This window comes from Danio rerio, chromosome 4, assembly GCF_052040795.2.
Source record: "Danio rerio strain M-AB ecotype USA chromosome 4, GRCz13ab, whole genome shotgun sequence".
Classification (NCBI taxonomy): domain Eukaryota; kingdom Metazoa; phylum Chordata; class Actinopteri; order Cypriniformes; family Danionidae; genus Danio; species Danio rerio.
In genome coordinates this window covers 64,531,049-64,548,870 of record NC_141024.2, presented here as the reverse complement: position 1 = coordinate 64,548,870, position 17,822 = coordinate 64,531,049, and the positions used below count along the sequence as shown (strand labels likewise).

The 17,822-nt window shown below is 38.2% G+C and overlaps 1 protein-coding gene across 4 annotated transcripts in view; it reads right to left on the bottom strand.

Moving 5' to 3' along the window:
- Positions 1–17,822, bottom strand: part of si:dkeyp-100h4.1 — a 72,762-nt gene that overhangs the window by 44,421 nt on the left and 10,519 nt on the right. For 2 of the 4 annotated variants that reach the window (XM_088650165.1, XM_088650164.1), the window contains 7 exons: positions 14,556–14,640; positions 9,462–9,512; positions 8,586–8,690; positions 7,921–8,005; positions 7,171–7,363; positions 4,865–6,632; positions 63–236 (listed from right to left, as the gene is read on the bottom strand). In XM_088650165.1, coding sequence (XP_088506291.1) covers positions 63–236; positions 4,865–6,632; positions 7,171–7,363; positions 7,921–8,005; positions 8,586–8,690; positions 9,462–9,512; positions 14,556–14,632 — 2,453 coding nt within the window. In that variant the 5' untranslated portion in view covers positions 14,633–14,640. Of the gene's footprint in view, positions 1–62; positions 237–4,864; positions 6,633–7,170; positions 7,364–7,920; positions 8,006–8,585; positions 8,691–9,461; positions 9,513–10,463; positions 10,545–14,555; positions 14,641–17,822 lie in introns of those variants that run through there. The other 2 variants (XM_088650166.1, XM_088650163.1) reach the window with 2 other exon arrangements.

Here is a 17,822-nt window from a genome sequence, read left to right as displayed (position 1 = left end):
AAAAAATCAATCATTCAATCAATCAATCAATTAATCAATCAGTCAGATGCTTTAACTCAGACCTCAGTGTCTCCAGTTTACAGTGTTGACTCTTCAGTCCATCAGAGAGCAAGTTTACTCCTGAATCCTGCAGGTCATTGTTACTTAGGTCCAGCCCTCTCAGCACACAGTTTGAGGATTGTAGAACTGAAGACAAACTCTCACAGGACGGAACAGTAAGATAACAGCCCTGTAGCCTGTGTAGAGGACAAACACAATATGTATGTGTTCATCTGGAATGTTTAATAGTGTCAAGCACATCTCACTGTAGTGACTGGTTTAACTTCACTAGTTAGTGAGCACATCTGCTGATTTTAGCTTTAAATAGTATTTATGTCCATAAAACACAATTAAATGGCTTCCTTTAGATGTTTCAATAGCCCAACTCTTTATTAAACACCTAATACTGCAAGACAGGATTTTTTAAAACTTATTTATTGATTATTTTAATGAACAAACTAATGACAGTTATCTTCAGTAGCATCTTTAAAAGTTGCATCTCAAAGCACTTTTCAAAACAAAGTGAAACAGATGCATATATAACAGAAATATAAAAGATAAATAAATATATTCATTGTTGTTTGTGTGTTTTTGTTTCAAAAGATTCCTCCATGTCAGTGATCAGGACTGTCTGCCCTGTAATCTTGCCTGCAGCTCCTCAGCCTTATCCAGCCATGTCCACCATTTCAGTTGACTCTAGTACAGCAGTTTGAATCTTCTCTAGTACATCAGACACAGTTTCTAGCGCTAACGGTATGTTGTAGCATGGGCATAAACAAGGATGTAAACAACAGGAAATGCTTTTTGGCACTGCTAACAATTGAGCCAAAAATTCATATTTATCCATCAAAACGCTGTAAACACACACAATATTCAGCAGCGCTGCAGAGTCTCTCTATGCGGACGCTTTCCCTGCGTTCTACATCTCAGATAACTAACACTCTAAAGAATTGGAGAATGTTTCATATGACTCACACATGCTTATTCTGAATATATGTGAAAGACACTTGTCAGATGATATTTTAGAGAGCAGGCGTGAGCTTCAGCTGTGTCCTCTCTGTCATTTTCTGTCTGATTCAGGCTCACACTGATACAGCTAACAGCTACTCTGACTGATAGGATTTACACAGCGCAAAAGTGTGTGCTTGTAGAGCCATGACACTTTTCCTGGTGACATGAAGCCAATCTGCAAAGCACAGCACAATACATTAGCTGACCAATCAAAGCCTCTTGAGGATGGGACTTTCAGAGGAACTAGAACAAATGACATTTGTCTTCATGTTAGCTGAGTAGCTGTATATAGTCAAAGTCAGATATATGAACAAATAAGCTGTTTTTCTACAAGTGAAGCATGAGCACACATCGCATTGCATTCTATCAACACAACCAAGCCTTGAAAACACACTCTAGACCCCCCCTTTAAGGACATCCAGGTGGTCTAGAGGTGTTTGAAACCTCCAGAAAGGTGGGCTCGCATCATCATGGAGGGTTTCACCAGCTCCCCTATAGCTCTGTGCTCCTGCTGTTTATCCTGATCAACTCAAATCAATTTATTTCTAGAGCACTTTCAACCAACCACAATGTCTACCAAAGTGCTGTACATAAAACACAGAATACAAGCAAACATACAAGAAACCAAATACATCAACTCGCAACACATGAGTAAAAGCTGAAGAAAATAAATGTTTCAGTGACCTCTGAAAACACCCAAGAGTTGGAGAAGTTCTTAATGAGAGTAGAAGATCGGCCCTAAGTCTTGGAGCTGCGACTGAAAAAGCTCTATCACCCCACATTTCAAGCGTGATTGTGGAACTTGCAAATAGAGTCGATCATTAGTGTGAAGAGATCTCACGGGTTGGACTATATTAATTAGCTCAGAAATATACTCAGGGGCCATGGAGGGATTTATAAACATACAGCAGTAGTTTGTACTGAATTCTAAACTGGATTGACAGCCAGTGTAGAGAAACCAGTACAGGTGTAAAGTGCTCTCCTTTTCTGTGCCTGTTAAAAGTCTGGCAGCTGAGTTCTCCAATCTCTCATATCAGCCAAACAATTTAACAAAGCCTGAAGGGAGGATTGATCCTCAGATTTTTTGGAGAAGTAGATTTGAGAGTCATCAGCATATAGATGGTAATTTATGCCATGCTTTTCAAAAAAATTCCCAATGGAAATAAGTAAAAGGAAAACAAAACTGGACCCAATATCGAGCCCTGCAGAACCCTACACATTAATTGAATGACAGAAGAACAAGAGTTGCCCAAACTGACTGATGTAGTTCTATACTTCAGATTTGAAGAGAACCAGTCCAAGGCTAGACCCTGGATATCAGTGTGTTTTCTAAGCTGATCAATTAGGATGTCATGATCCACTGTATCAAAAGCAGCAGCGAGATCCAATAATAGAAGAAGAACAGGGCTACCTGAACCAACCTCCAGCAAGACATCATTTAAAACCCACAATAGAGCGGACTCTGTACTATGACCAGCTCTAAACTGACTGAAATTTATCAAAAACATTATTAAACAGGAAATCATTCAGCTGTAAAGACACAATCCTCTCTAAAACCTTTGAGATAAAAGAACAGATCCACAGGAACTGCGCTGGTTTACCATCCATTAGTCCCTTTCTTGGCTTTGTCCTGCTTCCTGTCCACCTGCCTGTCAGTTTCCCCCTCACCTTCTGTCACATACTCTGTCATGGTTTCATTAACCTGCCTCTCCCCCATCACCCTTGTCCACTGTAACACCTCCAGCTGCTGGACTCACTCTCGTCTTGTGTTTTCCTCTGAGGATCATCTGGAATCTTCTCCCAGAAGGGAGCTGTGTCACGGTCGTGGTTGTCCTGTCCTTGTACTGTTGTGTTGTCCTTGTGTTCTCTGTGTTCACCCCAGTTTTTTCCATATTACCCTTGTTACTTGCACAGTTAATCTTCACCCCCTTGTTAACTCACTAGTCTCTCTGTGTTGAAGCTCCTCTTTTTCAGTCATTATGTGTTGATCATAGTTTGCTGTTTATGTGTATGTTTCTCTTGCTTGTGTTTTCTGCTCTTCAGCTCTGCCAATATTTTTGTGTATGGATTTTATTTACATAATAACTGAACCTAGATCCACCTCTTGCATTTGTTTTGCCTGCCTGCACGATTAGAAGAAAATATAATAAAAAAGACGGTTGCATGGAGGTTCATTGTTAAGCACTTTTGCCTAACAACTAGAAGGTCGCTGGTTTGAGTCCCAGCTCTAATTTCCCCCACAGTGTGAAGACATTTGGTATAGGTGAATTGGGTGAACAAAACTGACCATAGTGTATGATTGTGTATGTTTATGAGTGTGTGTCTGTGCCATTGTTACCTTATTATTATCAGCATAGATATGAGTCAAAATAGACTGAATGGAGAAAACATCAATGTGATCATTCCACTCCAGTCCAGAAAGGACTTTAAAAGTGCTGTATCATTTTATAGCTGACTTGTGTGCAATTTAGACGATAACAGCCATATCACCCTGCAGCCCAAGACTGGTTACTTCATAAAGCTAAGCAAGGGTGCGCCTGGCCAGTACCTGGCTGGGAGACCACATGGGAAAACTAGGATGCTGTTGGAAGCGGTGTCAGTGAGGTCAGCAGGGGGCGCACATCCTATGGTCTGCGTGAGTCCTAATACCCTAGTAAAAGTGAAGGGGACACTCAACTGTCAGTGGGCGCCATCTTTCAGATGAGACATTAAACCTTGGTCCTGACTCTGTGTGGTCTTTAAAAATCCCATGGCACTTCTCGTAAAGAGCAGGGGTGTAACCCCGGTGTCCTGGCCAAAGTCCCTCAATCGGCCCTTTCGATTATGGCCTTCTAATCATCCTCATGTCTTTTTATGACAGCTAAACACCATTAGCTATTGACCTACATGGTAGGAAAAACAACTGGTGTGTAAGTCAATGGTTACAGGTTTCAGCTTTCTTCAAATTATCTTCTTTTATGTTCAACAGGAGAAAACAAAGTTTTATAAAGGTTTATATCCATGAAGAGTGAGTAAGAATTAGTAAATTAACTTTTTGGGTAAACTATCCCTTAAACAACAACTGCCAAAACATGAATCTGAATGTTATTTAAAAAAACACTAAAACATTATATAATGAACAATTATTGATGTATTTCGCAGTTTAGTTGATATCGATATTGTTCATGTTCATTAACATGATGTCATGTCATTTCTTATTTTCATCCGCTTATTCATGGCCGGGTCGCAGGGGCAGCAGTCTTAGGAGAGAACCCCAGACTTCCCTTTCCCCAAACACTTGCTCCTCCTGGTGGATCCTGAGGCATTCCCAGGCCAGCCGAGAGACATAGTCCCTCCAGCGTGTCCTGGGTCTTCACCGAGGCCTCCTCCCGGTGGAACAGATGCCCGAGCCAACTCAGCTGACTTCTGTTCTTCAGTGTTTGAACTGTCAGCAGTGAAAAGTAAACCACACTGAACTGAACTTCAACACAAAACTGAACTGACACTGTTTCAATTTACTGTGAGCTTCTATGTGAAGCTGCTTTGACGCAATCTACATTGTAAAAGTGCTATAGAAATAAAGATGAATTGAATTGTCAATGTAGAGGAGCAGTGGCACTACTCTGAGCTCCTCCCATATGGCAGAGCTCCAGACCCTGTCTATAAGGGTGTGCCCTGCAACCCTGTGAAGCAAATTCATTTTGGCTACTTGTATCCAAAATCTTGTCCTTTCGGTCATGACCTAAAGCTCATGAACATTAACATTATATACTGTATTATTTAAATTCAGGAAATGTCTACTTCTTAGATGAAAAAAATGAGAACGTTGACTTACAGAGCTCTTTTGGAGGTTTTGATGATTGCTGATAGTCTGATGAGACACTCGTCTGATCTCTGGAATTTCTGAAGCTCAAACTCCTCCAGCTCCTCCTCTGAGGTCAACAACACAAAGACCAGAGCAGACCACTGGGCAGGTGAAAGGCGAGCAGATGACAGACTTCCACTACTGAGGTGAGACTGAATCTGTTTCAGCAGACTTTGGTCGTTCAGTTCATTCAGACAGTAGAACAGATTGATGGATCTCTCTGGAGACAGATTCGCTTCAAGTTTCTGTTTGATGTAGGCAATTATTTCCTCTTTGCTCTGGTCTCTGTCATCCTGCTGTGTCAACAGGCCTCGTAAGAGTTGTCGATTAGACTGGAGTGACAGACCGAGAAGAAAGCGAAGGTACAGGTCCAGATGTCCATTCTCACTTTCCAGAGCCTTGTCCACTGCAGCCTTCAGCAAATCAATCATGGACTCATCTCTGCTTTTTTCTGCTTGTGTCTTGTCATTGTCTAGAATCAGATGTTGATAAAGGGCTGCAATGAACTCCTGAATGCTCAAGTGAAGAAAGCAGTACATGGTATGAAGAACAAATCCTGTCTCTTTCTTAAAGATCTGGGTACACATGCCTGAGTACACCGATGCCTTATAGACGTCAATGCCACAGTCTTTCAGATCGCTCTCATAGAAGATCACATTGTTTCTTTCCAGCTGCTGGAAGGCCAGTTTCCCCAGTGAAAGGATGAGCTTTGGATCCCAGGAGACATCTGCTGTGTTTTCTCCATCATACTTTCTTCTGCTCTGCTGGATCTGAAAGCGGAGAAAGTGTGTGTACATCTGTGTCAGAGTCTTGGGAGATTCCTGCAGTGTTTCAGCATGAGCCCTGTGTTTCAGTTTCAGTATGTTCTGGAGAACAGTGGCTGAAATCCAGCAGAAGACTGGGATGTGGCACATAATAAAGAGACTCTTTGACTGTTTAATGTGATCAATGATTTCTCTGGCCTGATTCTGATCTGTGAGTCTCTTTCTGAAGTACTCCTGCTTTTGGTCATCATTGAATCCTCGTATCTCTGTCAGCCGGTCGATACAGTCAGCAGGAATCTTACTGGCAGCTGCTGGTCTGCTGGTGATCCAGATGAGAGCAGAAGGAAGCAGATTTCCCTTGATGAGGTTCGTCAGGAGAACATCCAGAGAGACTGCTGAAGATACATCACGACACGTTTCATTACCAGCAAAGTTCAGAGGAAGACGACATTCATCCAATCCATCAAGGATGAACAGGACTTTAAATCGTGTGCTTCTTGTAAGGTTCAGTCCTTTAGTCTCTGGGAAAAACTGAGTTATGAGGTCTTTTAAACTTTGTCTTTCTTTCTCCATTAAGTTCATCTCTCTGAATGGAAGAGGAAATATGAAGCTGATGTCTTGATTTTCTTTTCCTTCAGCCCAATCCAGAACAAACTTTTGCACAGAGACTGATTTCCCGATGCCAGCAACTCCTTTTGTCAGGACAGTTCTGATCTGCTCGTCTTGTTCAGCTGCTTCAAACAAATGTTTGCATTTAACCTGTATCTCTAGTGACTGATGACGTCTGGAAGCAGCTTCAATCTGTCTGATCTCATGTTCAGTGTTGACCTGTTCACTCGCACCCTGAGTGATATAGAGATCTGTGTAGATGTTATTCAGAAGTGTGGAGTCTCCTTGCTGAGCAATTCCTTCAAACACACTTTGATATTTCTTCTTCAGGCTACATTTAAGCTGATTAATGAAGAACAGCTCGCCTAAACACAGGAGCAAAGAAACAGAGAGATTTAGTCTTGACTTATTTGTAAGGTGACAGTCTGACAGATCGCAGAAGTAGGGCCAGACAGAACTTTCAGACATTTTTTTTGCTATTTCTGTGGAGAATTTTGTAAAATATCTGCAATTACTGTGGAATGATTTTGGGAATATCATACTTTGGGATTGTCAAAATAAAAACTAAATATATAAAATAATAAATAAAAAATAAAACCTTGTAAAATAATAATATTTAACAATAAGTAATCTTTACAATGCAAATCAAATAGATCCACTTAATTGCCAAACAAAGCACAAGTCTCTCATATAACAGATCTACTAAAGGACAGAAAATATAACTTTACTAACTGCACTGTAAATAAATTATGTGAACATTTTCATATTAGGCAACAATATTACTGAAATTACATAAAAACAGAATAAATAAAAATATGCACAAGTAAATAAATAGACTCAATGATGGGCTAAACATCTGTAGAAATCTGCAGGTTCATGTGGGTCTATCAATGAGTCTCTTACCCACGAGAGTATCAGCAGCTTGATCTTGCTTCATCTCTCTCAGGAAGAAGATTGTGAGATCAAGAGCTGCTTCTGTGATTCTGCTTCTGTTCTCATTAAACTCCTTCACAATCTCTTGTCTGTTTTCTTGTAAGATTTTCTTAAATTTCTCCAGTTCATTCTTCAGAAATGTGAACATTTTACTCTCAAGATTCTATGATTGAAGAAAAGAGAACATGCACAAACTACTGAACAATTGAAAATACGTTATACAACATTATACTACAGGACTGTGCTTTATAGGGTGTGCAGTTATTTTCAAATGGAGTCGATTCAGATAGGCATTGAGCACATTTATGAATGCTGAATGATTTTCATTATTTCACAGCTACAGAATGACTACATGTGTGAAGTCTGTCTAATCTTTGTATTGATGACTAGTCTAGATTTGGACTACAGTTAGATTTTCACCAAAAGCACAAACTCAGCCTTTAGTCAAGCCATCCTCATTCGAGCATCTATTAAACAAAAATGACTTGGTGGGATATGCAGAATAATTGACTAATCTGTTCATTTATTAGAAAATAATACACACAGAGGTGTAACGGAGACTCCACGAGTATCACAGTTGTGCATTATTTTATAAGAATTCAATGAACTCAGAGTCAATTATTCCTTAATAAATTAGTTGCTTGACATTTTGATTAGACGGTATGTTTTTTAAATAACTATTTTTGTTTTATTTGTTTATAATAAATGAGTTTTTCCCACCTGGAAGATGGACTGGAGATTGTCTGTGAAGCTCTTGTGTCTCCTGTGAGTCTCGTCTCCTGAATCTGCTGACTCAAATTCAACACTGTTAACAGACAAAACTACTGTAATTACACATTTACAGGCAAACACATACAGATATATCTTACAAACATTGAAAATAATACATGTAGTGCTCATAAGGAGACAGTGGACAGATTTGTCACTTGAGTTTTCTGTTACATTTAGCTGAGAAATTACAGTCAATTGTCTCTGTGATTAGAAAGCCCTGTCAACCACAAAGGCATTATTAGAAAGTAGCTTTGAAATAAATATCTGATTTACAGTTCATTATTACACACATTTTTAGCTACAAAACAACACATCTACATTTACCTTCAAAAGCTTCACCTTTATTTAGATATATTTACACAACAGTTTAGTTATAAACTTCTTCAAAACATCTTTCATGCTCCACAAATGAAATAATCGACAGAAATCTGATATTAATATTGACTGAAAGATCCTCTGAATAAGACGCCAGGTGTCTGTAAATGTCTTAACGAATTACTAAAGTCATTTGATTAATTTAAACAACTGATTTATTCAGGAACGACTCTCTCTACTGAATTGTGGGTTTACACAAAACACTCCATGTGTGAGCAATAATGTAAAACACACAATACCTTTGGGCAGATGATGGTGTTTCCCCACTGAACACTGGTGGACAATCTTTAGACCGGTCACTCTTCAGAGACACAGAGCTGGAGACACATGATCCTGATCTCACACTGAACACACAAACACACCAGAGGAATAAACGGCAGGACAAACTTCAGTCTCCTTTACTAGAGATTATCAGAAAAATAGGAGTTTATGTAGTTTAATTAAAGACAAACTAATTATTGGCTCAAGCATAAAAAACAAAACATTAATATAATCTCTAGGTAGAAAAGACAATAAATTAATAAAATTCCCTTTACTGAGCTACACACTAAGTTTAACATGTATATCTGTATTAATCTGTGTGTATTGTTTAAATGTAGCACCCTTTTGTTATGTTTATGGCTGTTTTTACCCCAATGACTTCATATAATGAAGCAATGTCAGCATCTGATCATGCAGTCTTGATTGGTGCTGTTGGAAAGAATTTTTACTGTTGATCATCAGATGTCAGCATTAACCGTTTGGATCAGCCTGAGCTGAACAGTTTCTGCATTGTATATGTAGTTCAGTGGAGTGAAAGAGCAGATTATAGTGAGTGTGCAGAAATACACTTACTGTGTTTACTGTGTTCTGACAGCTGAGGAGCTTATTTTAATATTCTCAGACATGTCAAGACAAGAGTGCAAAGGTCTCTCTCACTCCATATAAACTAAGAATTTTTGCACTACAACTGATGACCAACAGTAAAATGACAAGTTGTACCTCTACACAACAGGCTTTAAACCAGTAGTTTTCCAACATTTTTCACCAAGAACCAGCTAAGAAGAAAATTGTACCCCCATTTGATCAGGCAATAGCAACACAAAAAAGTGCATTGACAAAAACAGTGTCAATACCTGTGTTTCTCTGAGAGAGAGTCCTTTACTCGCTCCTCTGCCATACTGCAGCTAAAACACAAATGCAGACATTAGCAGAGCTTTCAGCAAACAATCATACACACACACACACACACACACACACACACACACACACACACACACATATATATATATATATATATATATATATATATATATATATATATATATAGTCCTTAACATGAATGCAGTTGGTTTAACCCTGATCTGACATCTCAGCTGTTTCACATTTGATTTAAGGTAAATACATGTTATATAGAGTTTATCAAGAGAAGTTCAGGTTCAGCCAATTGTTGATTTAGTGAGTATTAAAGTGTCTCTCTGCTAAAGAGGCTATTTGGTTAATGAGTTACTCTGATGGTCAAAGGTGAAATGCAGTGTTGTTTAAGGATCGTCAGCTTGTTGTTTTCAGCAGCTTTTCTTCATAGAGGAAAAGTTGGTTTTATATTCACACATTCGTTCATTTATAAGTCTCTGTATTGTTCACCATGTTGCTTTGAATATTCGATTTGAATTAGCATGCAAGTATGACTTCTAAAAAACATTGTTTATTGGACTGTGAACAATGCTGTACTCTGATAGTCATTGGCTGCTAATATGATTTCGCTATTTAGAGTTTGCTAATACTTTTTTCATGAAGTTATATTATTAAGAGAAAAGTCTGAATGTCCGAATATAAAACCAACTTTACCTCTATCTTTTCTTCCTGTTCAACTGAAGGTCGTGACTCTGAATGTTTAGAGTTATATTTAATGCTGAATAATTAGACACTATTGAGTCAGTCTGATATAGAAGAGAACAAACACTTTAAAGGGATTAAAAATAAAGCTTTTAGACAGTGTTTAAATGAGCGTGTTTGACTCAGTGTTTAATCTGTGTTTGAGGATTTGATCTTCAGGATCAGACATTTAAATCACACTCACACATATAAACCCTTCATCATCTCCACAAATCAGCGTAATGTAGAAGTGTTAAACTCACATGCAGAAGTACAGACGCTCTTGTGCAGCAGGAACACAATCTGAGCTCTTTCACTCTTTCACTTCACTAAAACACACCTGTGTGATCTACAGGTAGATCCTGAAATATTATTGGCTCCACAGAGTGACACTTACATGAATATTCATTAGATTCTCCTGACTGTGGGCGTGTCCTGAAGACAACACACAAACCACTGGAGCTGAAGATATCTGTGCAGATTCTCTGAGCACGAGTGTGTTGATGGAAGATTTAGAAAAGGTAAACAATTTAGATGAAATCTGAGAGGTCTCTGAAGAATATTTACTTACATCAATGTTGAACCTATAAAATAAAATTAGAGATTCATATATAGGAGGAGTACAGATGGCGGCGTGAGAGGTTGGAAAGTTTTCTGTTCTGTGCATTTATTAGTATTGAATGACTTATTTGCACTTATTGAGTGAAGTGACTTGAAAATCCCATTTTCGATCCTTAAATCGAAGTAAACAACATGCTGAGAAATAATTCTAAAAAAGCAGCTGATATTACCGAGGATGTGAGCAACACGCAGAGTGGTGACGCCGCCGTGTCGGACCAGGGAGATATCAGAGAACTCTTCGGCGGTATTAGATCTGAGGTAGCCGCGCTCAGAGTGGAAATCCTCGCTGTGCTTAAATCATCCATCTCCACGGTAAAAACATCACTATTAGAGCAAGAACAGAAACTGAATGATGTGGAAGAAACCCTTTCTGACGTTGACGGCCGCATTACTGCCCTGGAATCTACGTGTTCAGTGCTGTCGAAAGAAAATGAAAAAATAAAGGCCAAACTTGATCACTTGGAGAACAGATCCAGGAGGAACAACATACATGTGATTGGCATTCCCGAAGGCACCGGGGGGGGGCATCTGTCTGCATTTATAGAAACCATGTTACTCGAGGTTTTCGGAGAGCAAAACTTTACCAGAAAACCGGAGGTGGATAAAGCCCATCGTTCTCTAGCACCCCCGCCGAAACCTAATCAAGCCCCCAGGCCCTTCATCGTGTGAATGCATCACTACCAATCAAGGGAATGAATTCTTCGTTTGGCCAGGGAAAAGGGACATGTGTTGTACAAATGAACGCACATTCACTTTTACCCCGATGTCAGCGCTAAGGTAGCGAAATGGAGAGCGGCGTTTAACTCGGTCAAGGTTCAACTCAGAGGCGCGGGCATTGAATTCGGCTTGCTCTTTCCTGCACGGCTATGGATAAATCACAACGCAACGAGACATTTCTTTGACTGTCCGCAGCAGGATATGGGATTTGTTAAAGGAATTCTTCCCCCGTCACCAAATGAGTAGAGGCACATCGTGGTAGGAAATGGGTATTTATTTATTTTTTACTCATTCAGTCTCAGCGGAGAGTTAAAAATACCTAATCGTTCCAGAGGATGAAGAGCTGGAAAGACTAACTTTAAGTTAATTTAAATTTAGGCTTATTCTGTCACACACTCTGTATAAGTTCAAGTTCAAATGTCCCTTGTTTCTGGTATTTGTAAAAAATTAGCCCCATTGGAGCAGAAACACAAGCTGGTGAGTTTTGGTTGTTTGTATTCCAGCAGACAGGTTTTGTTCAATGCTGGTTGTGACATGGGTGGGGGGAGGGGGGTGTGGTTACACGGTGTTTTTCTCTCTTTTATTTGTACCTTGCACTGATCACATCATGAAAGGAGTTAAAATGTTTGTGCTGTTCGCCATAAACTCGGTAATTTGTCATTTATCTACAACTACTTTTTGGTATCATATCTAGGTTTAATCAATGTGATGTTAATTTCATAACATGGAACGTGAGAGGCATAAACAATGTTTTAAAAAGAGGGAAAGTTTTTTCTCACTTACAGCAATTAAAAGGTGACATTATTTTTCTCCAAGAGACTCATATTCTAAACTCAGACATAATTAAACTTAGGCGGAGCTGGAGGGGGGGCAAGTATTTCATTCAAACTTCAATGCAAAGGGCAGAGGTACGGCGATTCTCATCAGGAAAAATATTAATTTCACCAGTGAAAAGACTCTCAGTGACCCTCATGGTCACTATGTGACTGTTGTAGGTTGTCTACTAGACCAGTGGTTCCCAACCTGGGGTAGGGGGGCGCCAGAGTTCACAAGGGGGGCGGGGGAGAGGATAAGTGTTGAGGTAGAAAAAGGCATAAAAATGCTCCACTATTTTATAGGGCTGTACAATTAATCGAAAATCCGGTTTCGATTTCAAACGATTATTAAAAAAGCATTAATCGAGATAAAGTTTATTGCATCATAAACAGCCCCCTTTCCAGTTGTTCACGTTTGTTGCTTCTAAAAGCGCGAAAGACTGCGTGCTTATTTGTGTGTGCAGCAAGCACCCGCAGTCAGAAGCATGCGGCCGGTCAGCATTCACTCTCATTCACACACTGAGACGAGCAGCGGAGCGCAAACATCTAAAGTCATCTTAACGTGAGCGCATTAATGGTCAAATAGGTGTCAAAACGCGGTGTTTAGTGATTATTTATATTAACCCTCATTTGTGTAATAAACAAACGAGTTGAGGATCAAAAGACGTGAAAGAGAAACCATTAAAGAGACAGAGAGAAATATTCCTGCTGCCGCCTGTTTTATCATTAATCAAACAATGACAAAATCCCTCACTAGTCTTGACTGAAGGACTGCTGTAGCTAAAGTGTTTTTCTTACAGTGAAGATGCTTAAATCACAGTTTGTTTAATATTTTTATTCTATTGTATTTATTTCTCTTTCCTTTGCAAGGTGGAAATAACTGTATGAATACACTTGAAGTCAGAATTATTAGCCCTCCTGAATATTAGCAACCATTTTACAGCCCAATTTCTGTTTAATGGAAAGAAGATTTTTTTTAACTTATTTCTGAACATAATAGTTTTGATATCTCGTTTCTAATTACTTATTTCTTTTATCTTTGCTATGATGACAGTACATAATATTTTACTAGATATTTTTCAAAATACAAACATTCAGATTAAAGTGCAGTTCAAAGGCTTAATTAGGGTAATAAGGCAAGTCATTGTATGACAGTAGTTTATTCTGCAGACAATCAAAAATATATATTGCATAAGGGGGCTAATAATATTGAAGTTAAATTGGTTTCAAAATATTTAAACCTGTTTTTATTCTAGCTAAAATAAAACAAATAAGCCTAGAAGAAAAATATTATAGGAAATACTGTTAAAATTCCTTGCTCTGTTAAACATAATTTTGGGAAATATTTCTAAAAAAAAAAAATTCTCAGGAGCGCTAATAATTTTGACTTTAACTGATAATTGTTTTGAATAATCGTGATTACAATTATGACCAAAATAATCGTTATTATGATTTTCCCAAAATCAAGCAGCCCTACTATTATATATGTATTTTCAAGTACTAAAAAAAATCAAAATCAAAACATGCTTAAAATTCCAACATAATAGTAAAAATAATTAAAATAAATAACTTTAAATAATTATTTAAATTTTGCTCACGCAATGTGCTTGTCCAACGCGTCGTAAAGGCAAAATCAAAACAAAAATGGCAGAGAAACGTAAATGCAGTGGTTCTTCAGAGACGAAGAAAAAGATTAGACAAAGATTAGTTTTATTGAAGGCCAAGACAAGTTAAAAGTGATTAATTTATATTTTCTATACATATATATATATATATATATATATATATATATATATATATATATATATATATATAGACAGTACATATGTGTGTGCGTGCGTGTGTATTTATATGGTAGGGGGGCTCCAATGTTTGTATATGTTCATGGGGGGGGCCCCAAAGAAAAAGGTTGGGAACCACTGCTTTAATGTGTCCTTTCTGCAAGTGATTTACTATTACTTTCAAAAGTCAATCCCTGCTGATAATGTGATATGAAGATACGGCATGCATGTCTAGGGCAACATCTTAGAAGAAGCAGAAAAATTTAATCATTCCAGAAAGACATACTAATAATATCTTATTATTATTATTATTATTATTATTACATAAGTAAAAAAAAAAGCAAAAAAAAAAGTTGTGATAACTAGAAAGCAGCTTTTTGTTATTTCACTGATTTTATGACTCAAAACTAGTTTTTCCTACCTGGAAGATGGACTGGAGATTGTCTGTGAAGCTCTTGTGTCTCCTTTGAGTCTCGTCTCCTGGATCTGCTGACTCATATTCAACACTGTTAACAGATAAAACTACTGTAATTACACATTTACAGGCAAACACATACAGATATTCAGTCATTCAATCATTTTCCTTCTGTTTAGTTCCTTATTTATCAGGAGTTGCCACAGCAGAATGAACCACTAACTATTCCAGCAAATGTTCTACACAGTGGATGCCCTTACAACACCCATACACACTCTTTCACACACACACACACTCATACATTAATGCCAATGTAGTTGATCAATTCCCCTGTAGATCATGTGTTTGGACTTGTGGGGGAAACCGGAGCACCTGGAGGAAACCCACGCCAACACGGGGAAAACATGCAAACTCCACACACAGAAGCACCAACTGACCCTGCCAGGACTTGAACCAGTGAGCTGCTTGCTGTGAGGCAACAGTGCTGACCACTAAGCTACTGTGCTGCCCCCAAATACAGACATATATCTTGCAAACACTGAAAATAAACAACATTCTGTGGAGCCACTGCTGCGTCACGTATTTAATCTAGATGAGGAATCACACAAAACACACGTCACTATTGAGTTCAGCAACTGAAAGACTTCAGAAAGTAGCTGTAGACAGAAAGATTTTTGATTTGCAGTTTATTATCACACAAAACTTTTACAGAGGGACACACCAGAGGGAAAGGAGCGTCACAACCTGCTGCAGTCTCTCTTATGAACACTAGAGAGCACATGGTTTTATCTTCCTGGACTTCATTTTCCATTAGCCCCTGCGCTCCTGATTGTCTCTTTGTAACACAATTAGCTCATAGGGAATTATAAATGATTAATTATTTGTTAGTGTTCACTTGTATTGCCTCTTCCTGTAGCAGCTGAATGTGTGTTAGATCAGTTTAAGTGTTCAGTGGAGTTAATGGAGCATCACCTGTATAGCTCTTAATGTTCATTTGCTCATAACTGGAGTCTCTACGTTAGCTTAATACTCTAAATAGTGTTGTATTGTAAGGTTCTGTTCATTTTTTGGATGTCTGAAAGAATAATAGCGTAGACAGCTGGTGTTTATTTTATTTCTGTCTACAGTTTGACAAGGAAAAGGAGAGGCTTTGGTGTGATTTGTCCTTTTTCATTACATTCATATCAGACAGGGCCGGATTAACCAATGTGCATTATGGGGACAAGCCTAGAGGCCCGTGCGCAGTTGGGGCCCCTGCGAGGGGGGAAAATGCAGATTTTGCAGAGTCTATTTAGGATAAGTGTAAATAGCGCAGCTCGTTGGAATAAGCTAGTTAAGCGATTTACAACCCATCACCGTTTGACTGACAGAGACATCATGACTGAAGAGCGCAGCAGACAGCAGCGTGAGTGGCGTAGCTCGTAAAGCACATGGCAACATGATTTGACATGATCGATCATAAACCTTGTTCGAATCCAGCGTCTGATGAAGAAGTTCTTCTATTGTCCCCACACTACATATCAGATTTTGCCTACTCTTCATCAAGAAGAAATAGGAATCATTAATAAGTATGTGTATTATAAATGGTGTTATAGCCAAATCAGATGCATTATAGGTTTGTAGAAGTTTTACTTTAAAAATACCCTTAAATATATATATATATATATATATATATATATATATATATATATATATATATATATATTAATACTGCTTCTGTGAACTTAAACAAGCATATTAAAATCCATTAACTTTGACTAGTTGTATTGGTATTTTATTTTTTAAAGTGTGTTTTAAATGTGTTAAACGATTTACAGAACATTTATTTCTAGTCTACAAAGATTTTACTTAATTTTATTTTAAACGTGGAAAAAACTGTACAAAAGCACGCACATCCCTCTTAACTGGGTGCTGAGCCAAAAAACAGCAAAAGGTGCAAATTAAATGTTAATCAAAGGCGGCAACACCAAGGCTCCAAAAATACATATTTATTCAATTAAAAAGGCTGACACAAAGCAAGTAACGTTTAGAGCCACACACGCATATTGAAGAGCCTTAATGTTGCCGCCTTTGATTAACATTTAATTGTAAACATGTTGGCAATACATTATAGATGAATTTATTTTTAAAAATATTATATTAATCAAGTTTTTTATTCAACTATAGGGGTGCGGGTCCAGGTAGGGGGCCAACAAGACATTGGGCTCTATTTTGACGGTCCATGCGCGAAACGGAAAGCGCAGGGCGCAAACGCTTTCAGGGCGTGTCAGAATCCATATTTGCTAATTTACGGACGGGAAAATCCGCTTTGCGCTGTGACGCATGGTCTAAAAGGGTTGAGTTTGTTTTCTTAATGAGTTATAGGTGTGTTTTGAGAATAAACCAATCAGAGTCTCATCTCCCATTCCCTTTAAGAGCCAGCTGTGTCGCGCCAAGAGCGCATTCGCTATTTACAGGACGTAAAGTAAGTCTAAGTGGACAAACTGAGCATTTCACTAGCAAACAGTTAACAGTTTTTTTAACAGAAAATAGTTAAACAGAGCATCTACTGCGTGAGAATGAGAGATAAATTATCTACTTTCACATTCGCTTGTGGATAGGGAAACCTTTATGCACAGACATTAATTAGTCTATAAATAATTTATTTTGTTTGTTCAGCGCAAAGATTTGTTTCAAAACTCTTTCTAAATTCAGTTCTAATTTCCAGCAAATGAATAAATGAACAACAATAACAAAGTGTGCTTAAAAACCTAAATTATATCCTAAAACATTAAGAGCCTCTGAACTCTTAATCCGGGCCTGATATCCGGCTATATTAAACAGGTCTGAAACAGGTCCAATAATAGCTGGAAACGTGGCTAACGGGGAGTTTGGTGTAAGATCACTTTCATTAGGCTAACATACCCAATATTGAACATTAATCATTAAACACTTTAAAAAGAGCCACAGATAATAATAATAGTGTACATATGTATATGTGAGACAGTTAAGAGTAAGATAGTGAAATGACAACAGCTTTCATTCTGTACGATTAGCTTGTCTGTATGAGAATGTTTCATTAATCACACATGAACATGGTCATGGATTGATGTTTACGCTCATATCTGCGCTCGTTTCTACATTGCATTAATAAATGAGGCCTGTTGTGTTTGCATCTCTGTCTCTCTGTTCTGGGGATAATAGTTTGCCATGTCTGCCATCTTGTTACTTGGATTATTATGTGTTTGCTCTGATCTTCACTTGTCTTTGGGATTTTTATTGAATAGATGCTGA